Raw genomic sequence first — 19,154 nt, 5'->3', positions numbered from 1 at the left:
GCCCATGATCATTGTTTACAGCAGTGTAGAAACTGCACCTAGAACATCTGTACGATCACAGGGAAGAGGGAAATAGTCTGTTGGCGAACCTGGTCAAGGATAACCATTGTCCTCTTCAAGTACTGAAATAGAAAGACTGCCGTTAACTATTACAGGAGACCCAGGTAGTTCCTCTTTTATAAAGGATCTTGTAAATTGTGAATTGTCCAACCACAGCAGCGACCATGCTTGGATGAGATAACCAAAGAATGTCTATGTTGACCAAGCCAACATTGGCAGGTAGACATTATACCATGATTAGGATTTTCAGCTTCCCAATGCATGCCGTTCTGCTAAGAGAAAAAAATACTCATTGGAAGTGTCCCCATTCCAAATTTCAATGAATAGTTTCATTCAAAAATACCTCCATCTCAAGTGTCATTTTCAGCAGAATGAAATAAAAATGTGCGGTATCGGGGGGCCCCGGGGGGGTGCAGTGGGTCAATTGTTCCACTCTTGCTTTTGGCTCAAGTCATGATCTCGGGGTCCTGGGATCTGAACTCAGCTCGGAATCTGCTTGAGACTCTCTCTCCCTCGTCCTCTACCCCTCTTGCTTGCACGCACCCTCTCTCTCAAATAAATAAATAAATTTTTTTTTTTTTTTTTAAATGTGAGGTATGGCCACACAACGGAAAGGAGCGATCTCCAGCCTCATACAACAATATGGATGCAAACATCACGGTCAGCAAAACAGTAGCAACTTTGTGACTCTACTTAAATAAAAAGCTTTAAAAATCACAGGTTAAACTAATATATGTTTTTCAAAGCTAGAAAGTAAGTCACTCCTCGGGGGCTGGAAAGGGACATGCTGGGGACAGGGGGACAGGTCGACAACGCTCTGTTTCTTGATCTGGGTACTGGTTAGAGGGTATGTTCAGTTCAGGGAGATCCAGAAAGAGCCACACTTATATCACATATGCCTATGTGCACATTTCTGTATGTCTCTTTTATACCAATAAAAAGTTGTGTTTTCTTTAACGTCTCCGGACATCCTAATTTCTAAGGAAGAAATACCATTTCCTCACTCCTACCCCTGGGGCACTGCTCCTTGCCCGTCTTCCAGCTCAGCCCAATACACAGGAGGACATCATTATGATTAGCCTTCCTGTTTCTGGCAGTGAGAACCCTTGAAGAGGCTTTTAGTTTTTTATGTGTCTTTATTTCTAATGCTATGGCATTCCATTATGTAAATAAAAATTTAGCATTTGAGATAAATTCTTGGTGTTCTTTTCTCTTTTTTTGGTATTTTATGCGTAAGTTATGTCTCTGCACCACATGGGGCTTGAACCCACAACCCCAAGATCAAGAGTTGCATGACCCACCGACACAGCCATCCAGGTGCCCCAAATTCTTAGTGTTCTTAATTATTCAAGAGGACAGTAGTTATCCTCTTGGGAGCTGTGTCTGTGCTGGGTTAATACACGGTATCTTTGTGTGTCCTGCCAAGAGCCCTGAAAGATGAGATTGCTATGCCCATTTTATAGACGAGGAAGCTAAGGTCCAGGGAAGTGAAACAATTTAAGGAGAAACACTCCCAAACTCTGCTCATGGCCCGCTTCCCAGCGATTCAGTCTTAGCAAGCTCCGTTCTGCTTAACCATTTTTCTGTGTTTTTGGTCCCCAGCCAGAAAGGGAAGGCCAGAGGGCTTGCCGCCGCTCGGGTCTGAGCTACCTGGAAGCCTCTTGATAAAGGATTATAGGACAGGAGGGCGGGGATGTTTGCACTGACAATCCTTGGTCCTGATCCCTAAGGCCCAGCCCCGAACTGCAAAGGAAACCTCCAATCATCAGGCTCGCCGGCGAGCTTTAAAATTCCTGGCAAGAACTCTGAAATCGGACCCGGCCAGCATGTGTCCCTGAATATCAGAACAGACACTATATTTACCTTGAAAAGCCCTTCAGTGCACTGAGAGTTATAAATAGTCATTAGGGCCCAAGCGAGTGGCCTTAACACATGGATTTCCTTCCAAAAATGCAGACCCATTTTAATTAAATTTGTCACTAACCTCTGGGAGGGCAGGCCCCGGATTCCATTTGCTTTTGGACACACCGTGAGTAATTTCCTATTCAATGAATATTCAGGGATTAGCACGCTCCCTGGGTGTTTAGCCCAGAGGCAGCCCTCCGGGAGCTCGCACAGAGCCTGGCTCCCTGGGGAAGACACCCGGGTGCACGGTGAACGCACCCTGCAGCCTGGGGCCTCCCCCTGCACCAGGTGTCCTCGTCAGAGTCTCTTTGCAAAGCCAAGGTCCTTTCCCCTCCGTTTCCCCCCAGAACAAGATGGGAGTCACAGCCGTGTTCATGCTGCCTCTGCTGCTCCTGGGAATCAGCGGTCTTCTGTTCATCTACCAAGAGGTGTCCCGGCTGTGGTCAAAGTCAGCCGTGCAGAACAAAGTGGTGGTGATCACCGATGCCATCTCGGGACTGGGCAAAGGTAAGCCAGCGTTGCCTCCCCCCGCCCAACCCTGTGCACACTCCCGACCTTAGGGACGAGAGGTGGCAGGACGGCGTGCAGTTGACCTGCTAGGTGGGAGGGAGATGGATGCTGTGTCCTTTCCCAGTGTCTGTCATTAGCCAGCAAGTGTCCTTTCTGGGGGCAGGGGGTGGGGGCGCTGCCTCTCCCACGCGGGAGAAATGAGGGGATTGGGAGAGCCGGGCTTGCAAACTCAGAGCATCAGGGCCAAATTGGGTCTACAGATGTGATTTGGTTTTGCCTTCATGGGGTTGCAGAAATTTTGAAATGCCAAGTCCTTCGCTGGGGAGACGTACCAACTATGAGCCCAGACTTGGGCTCTGGGTTGAATTTGGGGTTCCATCGTTTACCAGCTGGTGACTGCCCTGATCTGCTTTGGATTTCCTATCTAGGGAAGTGAAGATACTGGTTGTCTCTACCTCACGATGTTGTTGGGGAATGAATGAACGTAGGAACGAATGGATAGTTGGAAAGCATGTTGAACCCCGCAAGTGTCCATAATGTAATAATGATAATGAACATATTAGGCTGAAATATGTGCTCTCGCTTGCCATATACCCCACTCAGCCCTAGCGTACCGCACTCAGCCTAATTAGCTCCACCATCTACCTCCTGTTCTTAAGGGCACGTATGTCTGTGACCCCTGAATTGGATGGTCTCAGGGGGCCTTTCTGTTGCTGGCTTAGGTCTGTAAGATTCTGACATTCTGACTCTCTCTCCTAACAACGGAGGTGGCACCCGCACATGGTAATCTGGGGGTATTTTTTGCTCTTGTTGTTATGTTCCATCAAACATAGAACCCACATGGCCCAGTGTTCATTAAGTCACTCAACAAGCCTCCACGGAGCCCATTACCGTGCCATGTTTTAAGATGGGCATCGCCCCTTCCAAATAGCCCATCATGGGTCCCAGAAGCAGTTCCCAAGGAGGATCTCTTGGATCCTTAGACCCAGGGCTCAAAAGCAAGAGCCTGGCATAGAGTAAGCCCTCAAAACAAACAAACAAACAAACACAGCTTATTTAATAAATGCCTTTAAAAAGCAACCATCTTCGGAGGGAAAGACACTTAAGTATGTGGTTGTATATTTGATTTGTTGATTTGTGGCCAGAGTCCAATATGATCAGAGAACACATTCTCTATGATTTCTTTGAAATTTGTGGAAGCTTGTTCCGGCTACAGCCCGTCTCGGTGAACCATCTGCAGGTTCCCGGAAAGGGTGAGCATCCTACTGTCTCTGGGTCAAATATCCCACAAAGCGTCGATCGGATCCTGCCGGTTGAGAAGGCAGCTCTGTCCCGTACGCTCCCGATTTCCTGGGTTACTAGCTAGTGCCGTTCTATCTACCGCTGAGAGGCGCATAATTGTCTTGCTAGCCTCTTTACCTTATGCTTGAAGCCTCCTTCAGTTATGGTAATGCACTGTACAAACTGGGTACCTGGGAAACCCATCCCAGGGGCCACGCGACATCTTCAGAGGAACGCGGTCTCGTCCGTGTCGTGAATAACGTGCCCTATGGACCCACCCCAGAAAGGAATGCAAAGCAGAAAAAAAGCAAGTCCAAATATTTAGAAGCAATCCGAGAAGCTGGGCGTGTGTGTCCTTAAATAAACACCTCGCCAGAGCACACAGCTGACCGCAGCGATTATAGGTGGACACGGCTCCCTTCCTGAGGTCCGAGGCAAGAAAAAAAGTAAGGGGCACGGCGCCGGTGACACAGGCCAGGCCCGGCCCACGGCACACCCCGCGCCATCCCCTGGAACCTGCCCGGACCCAGGGGGGTAGTGCTGGAAAGTTGTAAGGAAGCAATGCCAAGCTGTGGCCCAGGGAAATCAGACCATGATCAGGACATCGGACCGTTGCCCCAAGCCCACCCAGCTCAGCCGTGTCGGGGATCGGGTCCACTTTGTACCCACTGTGTCTGCAATTAGCCACCGCACTTGAACTTGAAGTGTTTGTGAAACCGAGGGCTTGGCCTCCCAATCATCGGCCTCTTACGATGCCCCCCTGGCCGTCCTTTTGCCTTGTCCTCTCCCTGAAATCAGGAGGTGGCCCCAGCGAGGCAAGGAAATGTGTGTCCTGGTATGTTTGCTGCATGAAAAGGACATCTTGGTGCCACCCTTCCCGGCACAGGGTAAATCGAGCTGTGGTCAGGAGCTAAGCTGATCGAGAAGCAAACCCAGGGGCGTCTGAGTCTGCCAGGGTCTGTGTTGGCGGAAATGACGTATTTGGAAGGGTCAAGGCTGAAGGCTCAGCCTTGCTGTCCCCCAGCAGCGGTCACACCACCGGGCTCCTGCCTCCCGGGGCCCCCACCCCCAATGGCTGCTACTCAGTTACGGCAGAAGGGAGGGAAAGGCGGGATTTCAGCTTTGGGCTGAAGTCTCTTGTAGGGAATTCTGTTATAAAATCTAATATAATAAAAAAAAAAAAAAGGATTTTCAGGTAAAAAGAAAAAGAAACACACTAGAACGCCGCCCGCTCAGGGAATACTTCACCCTGTTTCCTTTGCTCCTTTCTGATGCTTGTAAGTGTAGTCTGCAAGGGATGGGTGCAGTATTCTGGGCTTGTTGGAGTTGGGGGGGGCAGGAGTGGGTAGATGAACAGCCCATCCCACTCTCAGATTCACAGAGCAGAGAAAACCCTTCCTCTGGCCCTCCCTGGGAACATCCGCCCACCCTTTCTGCAAGGCCAGGACCCTCCAGTTGCTCACCCCTCCCTCAGACCCTGGTATTAGGGCGGATGCTTCTCTGGGGCCCTCTGGTTTGATGAGACCCCACCAGGGTTGATAGCGAGAAAAGGGAATTTATTCCTTGCCACGAGAAAGGAGATCACTGAGGGTAGCTCCCAAAGCGTTGTCTCCCAGAGCAAAAAAGCAGAGTGTGCGTTCACTGACCTGCCCCATGAATACACACACACCGTAAGTGCCAGCAGGTGCAGAGGAGGGGGTCTGAGTGGGGTCTGTGTGGGGGAACATCAGACCTGGCCACGTATCCCACGGGACACTAATGGGGCACAAGCCCCACCCAGGGGCGGAGATTTTAACAATATCACGAGCAAGGTCCCACACCCTTGATCTAGTCACCTTGAAATCCGGAATCCTCTGGCTTCTGCCAGCTCCGTGGTCCCCTCGGCCTCTCACGGGGATCTTGAGTTCCCACAGGTCAGCACCTGCCACATCAGGTTAAGCCTCTGTGGTTGGTTCTAATTAGCTACCGCCACTGCCCTGCTAATGGAACCTGGGGCAGAATTCAAAACGGCTCCCAAGCAGCTTGGTCAGGGCTTGGGTCTGGCCCACCATGCTTGTGGACAGAGTTTTTTGGGATGCAGAGCCCCTGGGGCAGCCGGGTCCTCCTCCTCCTCTGCTCTGCTCTGAGCACACCTGGTGGCCCCCTCCTCATGTTAGATATTGCAGGTGGACTCAGACCCCAGCCCCTGGTTCCCCATTGCACGGAACTTACAGTGCGCAGTTCAGATGGTCCCAGTGGTTCTCTGCTCCCTGCTCCCTAGGACAAAGAGAAAGGGCAAAAACTCACATCACAGTCCTCTTCCCAAATCCTCCCTCAAAGTCCAAGCTCTCACTCCTCTACCTTGCCCAATTTTGCGTCCTATTTGGAGGGTAAGGCGTACTGAACTCCATAAACAGGGTTTTAGTGATTTCCTTTGAAAATGTGCCTCTTGGGGGACACCTGGGTGGCTCAGTCAGTTAAGCATCTGTCTTCAGCTCAGGTCATGATCCCACGGTCCTGGGATGGAGTCTGGCATCCAGCTCCTTGCTCAGTGGGGAGCCTGCTTCTCTCTCTCTGCCCACCGCTCCCCCTGCTTGTGCACTCTCTCTCTGACAAAATGAGAGAGAGAGAGAGAGAGAGAGAGAGGAAGGAAGGAAAGCAGGAAGGGAGGGAAACAAAGGAAGAAAATGTGCCTCTTGAGTTGGCAACTAACTCCAGAATTTTGTATCTGTTTGATCTTGGTGCTTTGGTCAATCTTTCCTTTTTAAAATCCCGTTACACATGTGTATGTACAATTTAATATCCAATCACACACACACAGTCAGGTGCATGGCAGGGAAACAGTTTCTGCAACATCCGTTTTAAAGGCTTCAAAATATTCGACAAATACCATCATGTATCAACAACCTCCTGTGATGTTGGTCATTAACAACCATTTCCAACTCTTGGCTGTTACAATAGTACCGGGATAAACAACATCGTAACTGTGTCCATGCAGACGCTCCTAATTATCTCCTTAGAACAAATGCCCGTAAATGAAATAACAGGGGTCAAGTGTATATTTAGTTTTAAGGATTCTGACCAATTTTTTGTCCAAAAGATCGTGGCAATTTACACTGCCACCAACAGGGAATGTGTGACTGCCCCCAATTTTGTTCTTGATTTTCTGATAGATTAAGAGTAGTGTCCTGCATGTCTTTCAAACTGCATGTCTTTATTCTTGGCACGGAACTGCTACCTTTTGTAAGTAACTAGCCCTCCATGCTTCTCTTATGACTTACTTACCCGTCTCGCTAGCCAATTTCTTCATTAGGGTCCTCATCTGGTTTTCTTACTGATTTATAAAGTTCTTTATAGATTCAATAAATTCGCTCTTTCCTGACATATGTATTTCAAATAGGCTCCGTCGGGCACCTGGGTGGCTCGGTCAGTGAGGCATCCACCTCCTGATTTTGACTCAGGTCATGATCTCAGGGTCATGAGACTGAACCCTGCGTCAGGCTCTGTGCTCAGTGCGGAGTCTGCTTGAGATTCTCTCTCCCTCCACCCCTCCCCCTGCTCACTCTGTCTCTCCTTCTCTCTAAAATAAATAAATCAAATCTTTAAAAAATAAAAGTACATAGGTTTCCTCTGTTCATCTTGGTCTTAATTTTCATTTCTGTTTTCTGCTGTCAGGAAGGTTTTTTTATTTTAAGGATGAAAAAGTCTATAAATGATTTCCGTTATGATTTTTTCCTTTGGGTTCAGGCTTACAAGATCTTTCCCCAAAGCAAGGTTGTTTATTCATTTCTCCTTTCTTCTAGTTCTTGTATTGCTCTGTCTTAACATTTAACTATTTAACACATTTTATTTTTTTTAAGATTTTATTTATTTATTTATTTGACAGAGAGGGATCACAAGTAGGCAGAGAGGCAAGCAGAGAGAGAGAGGAGGAAGCAGGCTCCCTGCTGAGCAGAGAGCCCGATGTGGGACTCGATCCCAGGACCCTGAGATCATGACCCAAGCCGAAGGCAGTGGCTTAACCCACTGATCCACCCAGGCGCCCTATTTAACACATTTTAGTGTATCACTTCCTCCCCAATAGTTAGCTAGGAGTTCAAATACCACTTATATTTTGTTTTGTTTTGTTTTGCTTTATTTTATTTTTCAAATACCACTTTTTCAATAGCATGTTCTTTACCTACTGATTTGTCATGCTAACTTTACAATATTCAATTTCCACATTCTTATGGACTTGTGGATCTATTTTTTTAAAGAGTTTATTTATCTGAGAGACAGAGAGAGAGAGAGAGAGAGCTAGAGAGCACCAGTTGCGGGGGGGGGGAGAAGAAGCAGGCTCCCCACAGAATAGGGAGACCAACATGGGGCTTGATCCCAGAATGCTGGGATCATGACCTAAGCCAAAGGCAGACACTTGACTGACTGAGCTACCCAGGTGCACCTCTTGGCTCTCTCTCTCTCTTTTTTTTTTTTTTTGAAGATTTTATTTATGTATTTGATATATAGAGAGAAAGCACAAACAGGGTGAGGAGGGGCAGAGGGAGCAGCAGAGTCCCCACTGAGCAGGGAGCCCAATGCGGGACTCCATCCCAGGACCCTAGGACCATGACCTGAGCTGAAGGCAGATGCTTAACCAAGTGAGCCACCCAGGCACCCTCTTGGCTCCATTTTTAATCATCATTTCCATCCATACTTAAGCCACAAACAGGCTGCTTTAATTTCTGTAGCTTTATCGTGTATTTTAATACCTGATAGAATTGGTCCATTCCTATTGCTGTCCATCAAACTGTTCTTTGCTTTTCTTGTGCCTTTATTATTCCAAATAAGGCTTGCAAAGGATCCAAGTAAAGTTTAGGATCTTGTCATCCCTTTCCAAGACATGTTGGAATTGTAATTTATTGCATCAAATTCACTTGGAGGTGGATCGACGTCTTCATTGTATTCGTCCATCCAGAATGGTCATGGACAGCCTCCTTCCCCATAAAGCACCTACGTTCAGAGAAATCGTCCCTTCCCTGTGATCCCATCAACTCAAGGCAGCATTGTTAACACTGTTTATTTCTTGATTCAGGTTTCCCTCCGTCAGCAGAGCTGCGCACATCCCCCCTCCTCTCTGCTCTCAGCCTCACGCAGTACACCTATTTCTAGACCTCACTGGGACCTTCCATCCATCCTCTACCCGGCTCCTATCTGGCTGAGACCACATGGTCCAGCCCCGCAGCTGCTCTCCTCCAATACCACACCCCCCCACTCATGATGGCCGCTGATAACCCGGCCAGGCCCCCTTCTCTCCACCTGCATACAGCCGTGAGATCGCTTTGAACCATTGCATTCAGGATACACAGCCTCCGGCGGGGACCTGGGGCTCCCCAGCTATCCCCCGGCATCCTGGCTCCATCAGGCCCACTGCTGGTTGGTATAAAATGAGGCAGTCATAGGTCCTGAACACCTGGAAGGTGATGGTGATGCCTTCCCAGGTCGCTGTATGAGGCCAGTTTCTCTATGCCCGGGGTGCTGTGAGTGTGGGCTGCAGGGCTCACAGCCTTGACCTCCGCCGGTGGACATTGCTGCCCCTGGGAGTTACACAGCCTCTACCCCAGCCCCGGAGGAAGACAGCACACAGTCTGTAGACCCAAGCATATAAAAAGGCTGGTCCTTTTGCCTCCAAGTGGGACATCTCTGCCGTTGGGTTTACACTCCAGAGCCTTCCTTGGACCCAACTGAGGCTAGACTTTACCTGAGACCTTACTCCCTTGTGGATTTTCTCTGAAGAATATTCCCTCAATAAATCCTGACAGGCTGAGCCCCTGTCTTTGACTCGGCTTCTGAGAACCGCCCCCCCCCCACAAGACATTGCCTTGTGTGGTTCCCATGGGAATTAAATGAGCTAATATATATAACTCTCTTTCTTGAGTCTGTAGAACAGGTAAACACTCAAAATACATTAGCTTTTATTGTTCTTAAATATTCTTGCCAATGTCCTTAAATATTATGGCTACATAAGAACACAGTGTGTCTATTTTTTTTAAGTAGTCTCTACGCCCAGCATGGGGGCTGGAACTCACATCACCAAGAGCCAGGTGCCCTCCCAAATACTTTGTGTCTACCCAGTCCTTGCCCAACTGAGAAGGACCCATGTTGGGTGAGTCAGGAATTCCTTCGGAATAAAAGTAACTAGACACAAGGCAGGTTTACTTTTTATAATAAAAAGAATCCTTACTGGCCTATCTAGCCACAGAGAAAATGTGTGGGAAACTGGGGGTATTAGGCCTGAAAATAAACCATGATGGCTCTTTCCAGAATCTTTAGATTAAGATATAAGGAGGACTTTGATCCCAGAGGGCTGGAAGGGAGAATCCTTCTGCCCAGCTTAGGGAAGAGCATCTTAACAATCAGAACCATCCCAGGATGGAAGGGCTGGCTGTCTCTGCTCTAAGCTCCCCTTCACTGGAGGTAGCCATGCAGAGGCTGGAAATGACAAAAAATGATTTCCAGTCCTGGCGTGGGAGGATGATTGAAATGACCTAGGACTCCTGGCCGTAGGACGTTGGAATTCTCTGAAATCTTGAATTCGTCGTCCGTGGCTCCATCCACACAGTGCGCCCTGCCCTCTTTCCTTCTTCCTCCACAGAATGTGCTCGGGTATTCCACACTGGTGGGGCAAGGCTGGTGCTGTGTGGCAAGAACTGGGAGAGACTAGAGATCCTGTACGATGCCCTCATCAGCGTGGCTGACCCCAGCAAGGTAAGGCCTTCTGACAGTCTGCTCGGGGAGCTCCTGGACACCCGTAACCTTCATTGACTGCTGCGTTAGCAGCTCATGGACCTGGTGGGTGAGTTCTGGTGATTGCTTTTGGGGAATAGGAGGCTGTGCTCTCCCTAATCTCGACCCAGGCATGTCTGCCAGGCAAAAGCATTGGCTCATTTGGAACATTCTCCAGACCAAGAATTTGCTCTCTGGCAACTCACCCTCCCCACCCCCTATTGTATTTAAGTCAGAATCAAAGAGGATCCAGAAGCTTTAGGAAGGCACATGTATGGGCATGATTATAAATGCTTATGGCTGATTTTTAAATCAGGCCGGCTCAGTCGGTGGAGCGTGCGACTCTTGGTCTCGGTCTCGTGAGTTCGAGCCCCACGTTGGGTGTACAGATTACATAAAAATAAAATCTTTCGGGCGCCTGGGTGGCTCAGTGGGTTAAGCCGCTGCCTTCGGCTCAGGTCATGATCTCAGGGTCCTGGGATCGAGGCCCGCATCGGGCTCTCTGCTCAGCAGGGAGCCTGCTTCCTCCTCTCTCTCTGCCTGCTTGTGATCTCTCTCTGTCAAATAAATAAATAAAATCTCTAAAAAAAAAAATAAATAAAATAAAATAAAATCTTTCAAATAAAATAATACCTCAAAGGATATTTCCTTCCAAGAAGTCGGGGAAGTGAAGTCACTTTCCACAAAGCCGCTGGGAAGTAAGCACTTTCTGGGAGGCTGAAGGTTTCAAAGCGTTTCTGGAGCACTGTTGAGAGAATTGCCTTCAGAGCCATCTTCACAGTTTGGTTTGGTTTGGGTTGGGTTGGGTTGGGTTGGTTGTTTGGCCCTGATGTTGAATTGTTTTTTGCAAACAGCAAAAATAATTCACAGCAAAGTCCGCTGCTTGAGGGGAGGGAACAAATGAGACAACACAGAATTAGAAAAACAGAAAAGTTCTGTTTTGGGGCATGTTATCAGGTCTTGAGATAAAAGGAGGTTCTGAGGTCAACTGTGTGGGAAATGCAGAGTAAAGTCAAGCTTGTCTGGTGCGTCCTTTACTACAGGACTTTTCAGAGCCTTTGATAGGCGAATGTGCATTGTGTATCCCCAAGCAGGGCATATAATAGTCTGCGTTTCCCAAACAAATTTGACGAGGAACCCCCTCGTCAGGACTAATGTTTGTCAAATGCGGAGATTGCATTTATCCCATGGTAGCATCCGTTTTCCAACCTGTTCCCTGCTCTAGACCATGAGGAGCCTTAATGCCAATTGAGTGTCTAGGGCCAAACGCAATACCTGGCACGTAGATGGTGCCCCCAAAATATTGTGTGGAGTGTACCATTTTGGTCAAAAACAAAATGCAGCTGCAGAGCTTGGTGTTGGAGTCTCCTGGAGCTTCTAAGCCAATCTGGAAGCCCATTTGCAGAAAGGAGCTCATATATATTATGATGGCATCTCCACTGGCATCCTTGCTCTGCCTCCTCTGTAAAGGGTGATGTTCATTTGGATTTATCCGTTCTGGTCCCTTTGGCCAACAGTTCAGACTTCTTACTGCATTTTTGCATGTTTGGATTGCTGGTGGTGTAGTAAGGGTACCCACGAATGGATTCTCCATCAGCTTCCTTCCTCCCAGAGCCGTTTCTGCTCTTTCCTTTCATTTTTATTTTGTAGTTGTTCCGTAAGCTCTGAATTTCCAAAGGGGTGGCTCTCAGCTCACGGGCCCTAGGGTCTGCCAGAGGGAAGTCTTCCCAAAATGCCTTGACTCTCTCATTGGCTCAGCAGACATTCACCCCAAAGTTGGTCCTCTTGGACCTCTCAGACATCAGCTGTGTCCAGGACGTGGCCAAAGAGGTCCTAGACTGCTACGGCTGCGTGGACATCCTCATCAACAACGCCAGCATGAAGATCAAGGGGCCTGCCCATAAGATTTCTCTGGAGCTCGACAAGAAGATCATGGACGCCAATTACTTTGGGCCCATCACACTGACCAAAGGTCTCGTGAGTTTGACCTTCCCACCGATTTCTGGGCCACCGGCTGCTAGAGAGGGCTCTGTTACATAGAGTCTCCAATTCCGGATGGAGTTCTCCACTCCCCCTCAGAAAAATCCCTACTTAGTTGGTGAAGGCTTTCAGTATTCTGGCTATAAATGTTGCTAAAAGAAAAGGGATTTTGGAAGTATCTTACTAGTATATTCCAACTTCCCTCTCTGGGAAATCCCTCTCCTCACCCAAGCCCTGCCCTTTATCTCCCCTTCTCATTCATGTCCATGGCTCCTGCTCCAATCCCGTCCCACATCTTTGGACTGTTGTCTTCATGCTTGCTATATATTTTGATATATCGACTTCACCCTTGATCTGTTCCTACCAGTGTCAGTTGGTCAAGGGTAGAGTGTCTGGCCTCAGAAATAAAGAAGGAAAGGGTTTATCCCCAAACTGCAAGAGACCCAGCGTCGTGTCAGCCCCTTTGCAGAAACAGGGAGGGCAGAACCCCTTTCAAGGGTAAAATATCCACTCTTCTGTGGAGCTCAAGTTCAAATGCAGCTCTGGAACATAGGGGTTGGGGCTGGACTTGACATGGAATAGAACCAAGAATTGCCCTGCAAAGGTTATCAAGGCAGGACCCCAACAGGGAGGCTATATGCATGGAGAATTTCTGAGTTTAGAACGTGGGATTGAGGCACTGTGATCTTAGAGCTGCCTTCTGCATGATAATGGGGTTTGGGGCACCAGCACAGAGGAAAGGAGAGTTATCTCAAGTAGAAAGATCACTTTTCCGAGCTTCTGAAATGAGGCCCCAGAGATAACGGTTTCTTCCAGTCCAGTCCCTCTGAGGGTTCTGGGCCAGGCCTCTGAGGGTTCAGGGTTTCCCGGCATGGAACTGAGGGACGCAGGGAGTGGAGGGGGTCGGGGGCAGCCAGGCCTGGCTCATCTCCCTGGTTGGGCCTCTAACTTGCTAAGAGACCTGAGTCCAGTCACTAGCTCTGGGCCTCAGCTTGCCCATCTGCAGCATGCCCGGCTCAATGTCAGTGCCATTTGGAAAGCCATCTTTTGGTAGGGTTTTTGGTGGTTTTTTTTGTTTTTGTTTTTGTTTTTTTGTTTGTTTGTTTGTTTGTTTTTGCCATCTCCCCATTCCACCTGCACTGTGATCTATCTCTGTCTCTAAATTTCTGCATTTTCACATGAGTTCATTTGCAGGGGAATCTTTAGACTATCACCATAAATTAAGAGCCCCCTTCCCTCTCAATAAACAGAAGAACTCTGAAAACAGAACCAAGTAGCAGGTTCTCCCAAGGCGCAGGGCTCTCTGTTAAAAGATTTAGAGAGGTGTTCAAGACACGGTAGGATTGCGGGGGATCGAAATGGGATGACCTGTGACCTTTCTCCCCACTGAGATCTGCACGTGGGCCGGTCACTGAAAACCACCCAGAAATGAGCGGCCGAGCCCAGCCTACTCTTAGGAAACACGGGATCAGTGGGATCAGTGATGTCCAGGCTCCTGCCCAGGGTCCTGCTGTCATCGAATCACCAGGGAGGTAGAGGGGCCATGTGCAAGGAAGGGGGTCTGGGGGAGGGGCCTGCCTGCCTCGGTCACCCATGTGTAACCGTGACTCTGTCCTGTGCTTTCCAGCCCTGCTTCCCGACATGATCTCCCGGAGGACAGGCCAGATTGTGTTAGTGAATAACATCCAGGGGAAGCTTGGAATCCCATTCCGCACAGCTTGTAAGTTGCTATGACAGAAATGTTTCGTCTTAGGCTGTATGTCTTAGAAGGGATGTTCTGTCTAGCACTAGGCACGTGGCTCTAAGGGAGGGGATGTCCGGAGGTGAAGCAGTCTAATGGTTTTTCTTTCATCCCTTCTATTCCCGTTTCTGAGCACCCATGACTTGGAGGTGACCAGAGAGGTGACCTCTCCCCCAGAGGCTCACATCCCCCCAGGGGGTCAGGGCCGGCCCTGGCCGAACACCGTCCCTGCCTCCTGGCCTGGGCGCACAGACCCCACGCAAACGCCCGTTCTCCATAAAGATGTCTTTGAAGGACAGGACGGGTTACAACCCAGAAAGAGGAGACGGGCGCCCATCACACAGTGACGGAGGGATGGAAGCTTCAGGAGGAAGAAGGAAGGGGAGAATGAGAGATGCAGATTTGCAGGAGGGGTGCAGAGAAGCCCCCGAGGCAGGAGTCCTTTAGGAAAGTCCAAAGAGGAGAGAGAGATTTCTCCATAGATGATCTTGGGACCACGCTGGGGAGCTACCCTCCTACCATGAGGTAGTCTGTGGGAGGGCAGGGTGCGTACCTTATATATTTCTTCTCTTATTTTTAGAGAGAGAGAGAGAGCACACGTGAGTGTGAGTGGGGTTGTGGGGAGGGGCAGAGGGGGAGAGAGAGAATCCCAAGTAGATTCCCCACTGAGCGTGGAGCCCAGGGTGGGCTTGATCCCGGGACCCCAAGACCATGACCTGAGTGGAAACCAGGAATCAGATGCTTAACCAACTGAGCCACCAGGCACAGACCCACCCCTCCGCCCACAACTTCTTTTTAATTACCCATTAAGTATTGTCCTAGAGTGGTTTGTAAGAAATCTATATTTCGTCTCTGTCCCATTTCTGGCCCAGAGCTCCTAAAACCCTTGCATTTCCAAGTGATAAGAGTGATCAGAGTGTCTTTTGTCATGTCAGTGAGGCGATGTTGGATGTCGCCTAAGGAGGGGGGCTTCTTGCCTGAGGGGCCAACCGCCTGTGTAATTAGGGGGTGGGACTGGAAGGGGCTGGAGATTGAGTTCTGTCACCCCAGGCTTGATTTAACCCATTGTGCCTATAATGGAGCTGCCGTAAAATCCCAAAACAGGGGGGCTTCGGGGGGCTTCCAGGTTGAACACAGGGAGATTCGAGGGAGAGGGAGGTGCCTGGAAAGGATCTGGGAGCTCTGAGCACCTTCTCCCACACCCCAGCCCCCCCACCCTGCAAGTCTTCCATCTGGCTGTTCCTGAGTTCTGTCCTTGTGTAAGAAACTGACCATCCACTGAGTAAAACTTTCCCCCAAATTCTGTGAGCCGCTCCGGCAGATGAACAGATCTCAAGCAAGGGGTTGTTGGAACCTTCCATCTCCCAGCAGCTCAGTAGGAAGCACAGAAGACAAGGGGGGGCTTGTGACTGGCCTGAACTAGGCGGGGACAGGAGCCATCCTGGGACTGGGCCCTTAGCCCGAGGGCTCTGACCTCGTCTGCAGGTAGACCACGCAGACTGAAGTGGCTGGACACCCAGCTGGTGTCAGCGAGTCGGGGCAGCCGCAGAAACCCAGGCATTGCATCGAGGTGCGGAATTGTTCAGTATTTCATTATTTAAATACAAGGACATTTCAGTAAAAATCAGGCTTTCCAGCTTCCTGAGCAACAAAAGGTCTGGCACCACCTTCCCTTCTCTCCCCCGGGGCTGCCCTGTTGCCTTCTGTACGTGTTTTTACTGGGGTCCCTACTGCAAACCAAGTGGCCCCTCCTCCAAGGGGCTCCCCAGGGGCAGTCCCACCTTGCCAGATCCTCACTGCAGCTCTGAGAAGCTGTCTTGTCCCTATCATTGTCTTCTGGGCCAGGACCCAGGACCCAGCACCCCTGTGTTCTTAACCCCGCGTGGTGAGGGGCCGACAGCTGGCGAGGGCTATCTGAGAAGCACGTGCCCCACTCCCCACTAGGACGGCCTCGGAGGGGGCTGGGTCTGCCGGCAGGGGTCCGTGTGATGGCAGAGACCACGGGACCCCCACTCCCAGCCTCATTCAGCCTCCAGCTGACACCCCCAAAATGGGAAGCTGAGACTCATCACACCCCAGAGGTGGCTCTAAGCTCCCAAGGCTTTGAGAAGTGTCCCCGCTGCTCTTGTGACATTTCTGGAAAGGTTCTTGTTTACCCAACCCATGGCCTCGTCCATTTGCAGTGGATTCAGTGAGAGTAGCTCAGATGGACAGGACCTCGGAAGAAAAGGGCTGGGAAGTGGGAGGGAAAGGGCTCCCAGGGGCCGCCCGCTGGTACCGGCCTTACTGGGAGGGAATCACTTGGTACCAACCTTAGCGGGAGGGAATTGGGGATTCATACCTGGGCCAGGTGTCCCGAACACATTTCCTCTTTCCATCTTCACCATCACTCGCCAATGGGGATATTGTCCCCATTTTATAGGTAGGAAAACCGAGCCTCAGACAGGGAAAGCGCTTTGCCCGAGGTCCTCTAGCGGACAGGTGTTTAAGTGGGATTGGATCCCAGCTCTGCCTCTGTGCACCACTCCAGGAGGGCTCTCTGTCTCCATCTGTGCGGGGAGGGGCAGGGCTGGGTGACGTGTGGGTCCTTGTCAGCTGAGATGTGGGAACGTGCCTGCAGGCCTCTGTGGCCCACACTCTTGCCGGGGAGCAGGGCCGGCCTCCCCCTGCCCCTCTGCACCCACCCTGGTTGGTTTCTCTTCCAGACGCTGCCTCCAAGCACGCGGCGCTAGGCTTCTTTGACTGTCTCCGAGCCGAAGTGGAGGAATACGATGTTGTCGTCAGCACCGTGAGCCCCACTTTCATCCGGTCCTACCGCGTTGATCCGGGCCAGGGAAACTGGGATGCCTCCATCTGGAAATGTGAGCTTTCCCAGGGAATCTGGAGGCACAGGGGCCTGGGAGGGGGCAGCCTGGTGTCACTGGGCCTGGAGGTGTGTTCCCAAAGCCTGAGACTGGGGGGTTGGTGGAGCCCCACACCTGGCTAACAGAGGGGAGGGGGCCCCCCAAATTTTAGTCTCAAGGCACCAACCAGGTAGACAGAACCCTAACCCACAACCAGCAGACCAAGGCCCTGGCTAGGCTCCATCACTCACAGGCTCTCTGACCTTGGCCATGGGCCTGCATCTCTGGAGGCCTCAGTTTCCCATGCAGAACAGCCAGATTTGGTCTTCAGGACCTTTCTATCTTCCCCACCCCCTCATCGTCCCTTCCCTGAGAGGCTGCATAGAGCCAAGGCTGAAAGTCTGGTACGGGACAGCCTGCACTTGGCGCTTGCCTCTGTTGTACACTCAGTGTTCGAACACAGGCAATCCCTTTGATGTCTGTGCCTCAGTTTCCCCTTTAGAAAGTGAGGAATGACGGTAGTACCGGCCGTGCTCAGGCATTGGGAAGACTGAAGGTTCCGGCTCAGAGAGCCTTTATGACAGCAACCAGCATACAGCAAGCGCCCTTTAAATGCAGTCTAATTACTGCTCTTCTAGAATGTTCTGAACAGGGAGCTGCTTCACCCTACCCAAGGCTCTGCCTATTCTAGGGAACCAAGAGAACCCAAGACGTGGGCAGGTGGTCCCAGCCCATAACTCCAGGCCCAGCCCTGGCCCCATCTCTCTGTTTGGGTGCCCAGAGGTTGTAACTGCCGCCCCTCCTGGGGGCTGGTAGTCTTTTTCAGGAAGCTGACCTACGGGGTGCACCCTGTGGACGTCGCGGAGGAGGTGATGCGTACCGTGAGACGGAAGAAACAGGAGGTCTTCATAGCCAACCCCATCCCCAAGGCCGCCGTGTACCTCCGCACCTTCTTCCCAGAATTATTTTTCGCCGTGGTGGCTTGTGGGGTGAAGGAGAAACTCAGTGTCCCAGAGGAGAGCTAACTGCTGGGGGCCAGATGGGTCACCTCACTGGGAATAAAGGCTTTCCTGGCAAGGTGCTGGTCCTCTGCCCTCTCCACACGGGGGCCCAACACAAGCCTACAACACATCCCTAACCTACACCTGCCTTCCAGAGATGTTCTCCACCCCTGTGAACATGGCCTGGACACCAGCCCAGTCTCTGCAGGGTCTCTGGGTCTCTCCCACTCAGCATTCCCAGGGCACACCTCCAGAAGCTTTCCTACTCTGTAGGGTGACACCGAGCAGAAGAAAATCAGGAACCATAATGGGTCTGACCTCCATAGAGACAGGCACGCAATCATGCAGACACACATGCATGGGCACATGCACATATGCATGCACGGGACACACACATGCACAGGGCACGCACACACACGCACTGGGACCAACAGCTGCTCAGGAACTTAGAAAACCACCTCCAGCTTATGTAAGACTGACTTGCCCATGTCCACCTCCAACAAGAGAAGCAGGACTTGGCAACCCTTCAGGGCTGCACTGCCAAACAGAACTTTCCGGAACGGTGGAGATACTCTACCATCTGCATTGTCCAAGGTGGCAGCCACGAGCCACAGGTGGCCACTGACCACTGGAAATGGGGTCTGTGCGCCAGCGAAGCGGAATTCTGAGTTTTATGGCCCCGGCAAGAATGTGAATTAAAACAGCCACACGTGATTGGAGGCTCCCAGGTCCACGGCACAATCAGAATCCGCCTCTTCCCTGGAACTAAAGGGTCCGAGGAGGGAAAACGTTTCTCAGCTGATGCTAAGGTGGCCCTGGTGGGGTGGGGGGCGGATATCTACCTCACTCCAGCCTTCTGATGCATATTCAAAGCAAAACTCCGCCCTTTTTTAACACCGCCCTTCTCGTTGCCGGTGGGCATCCCGCCGAGGGTAGTTTCTCGTACACAAAGCAGCTCATGATTCTTGGGATCTTGGAAAGCGTAGGGAATGGGTTTTTTTGGCACTAATATCATAACTGCTGAGGTAAACTTTTCCAATATGCATAAATGAAAGAGGGCTCAAATGTCCCACCCTCGGACCCAAGCCGCTT

The 19,154-nt window shown here is 50.6% G+C and overlaps 1 protein-coding gene across 1 annotated transcript; it reads left to right on the top strand.

Annotated features, from left to right (window-relative positions):
- The first annotated feature begins 2,318 nt into the window (after positions 1-2,318).
- Positions 2,319-18,164, top strand: DHRS7C (dehydrogenase/reductase 7C). The gene is made up of 6 exons (XM_044250613.1): positions 2,319-2,472; positions 10,367-10,479; positions 12,259-12,469; positions 14,105-14,197; positions 16,924-17,079; positions 17,878-18,164. Exons 1-6 carry the CDS (start codon positions 2,319-2,321, stop codon positions 18,084-18,086), a joined length of 936 nt encoding a protein of 311 aa, XP_044106548.1. The 3' UTR covers positions 18,087-18,164.
- The last annotated feature ends 990 nt before the right edge of the window (positions 18,165-19,154 follow it).

The sequence above is a fragment of the Neovison vison genome, chromosome 5, assembly GCF_020171115.1.
Source record: "Neovison vison isolate M4711 chromosome 5, ASM_NN_V1, whole genome shotgun sequence".
NCBI classification, from domain to species: Eukaryota; Metazoa; Chordata; class Mammalia; order Carnivora; family Mustelidae; genus Neogale; species Neogale vison.
This window is presented reverse-complemented; position numbering and strand designations above follow the sequence as displayed.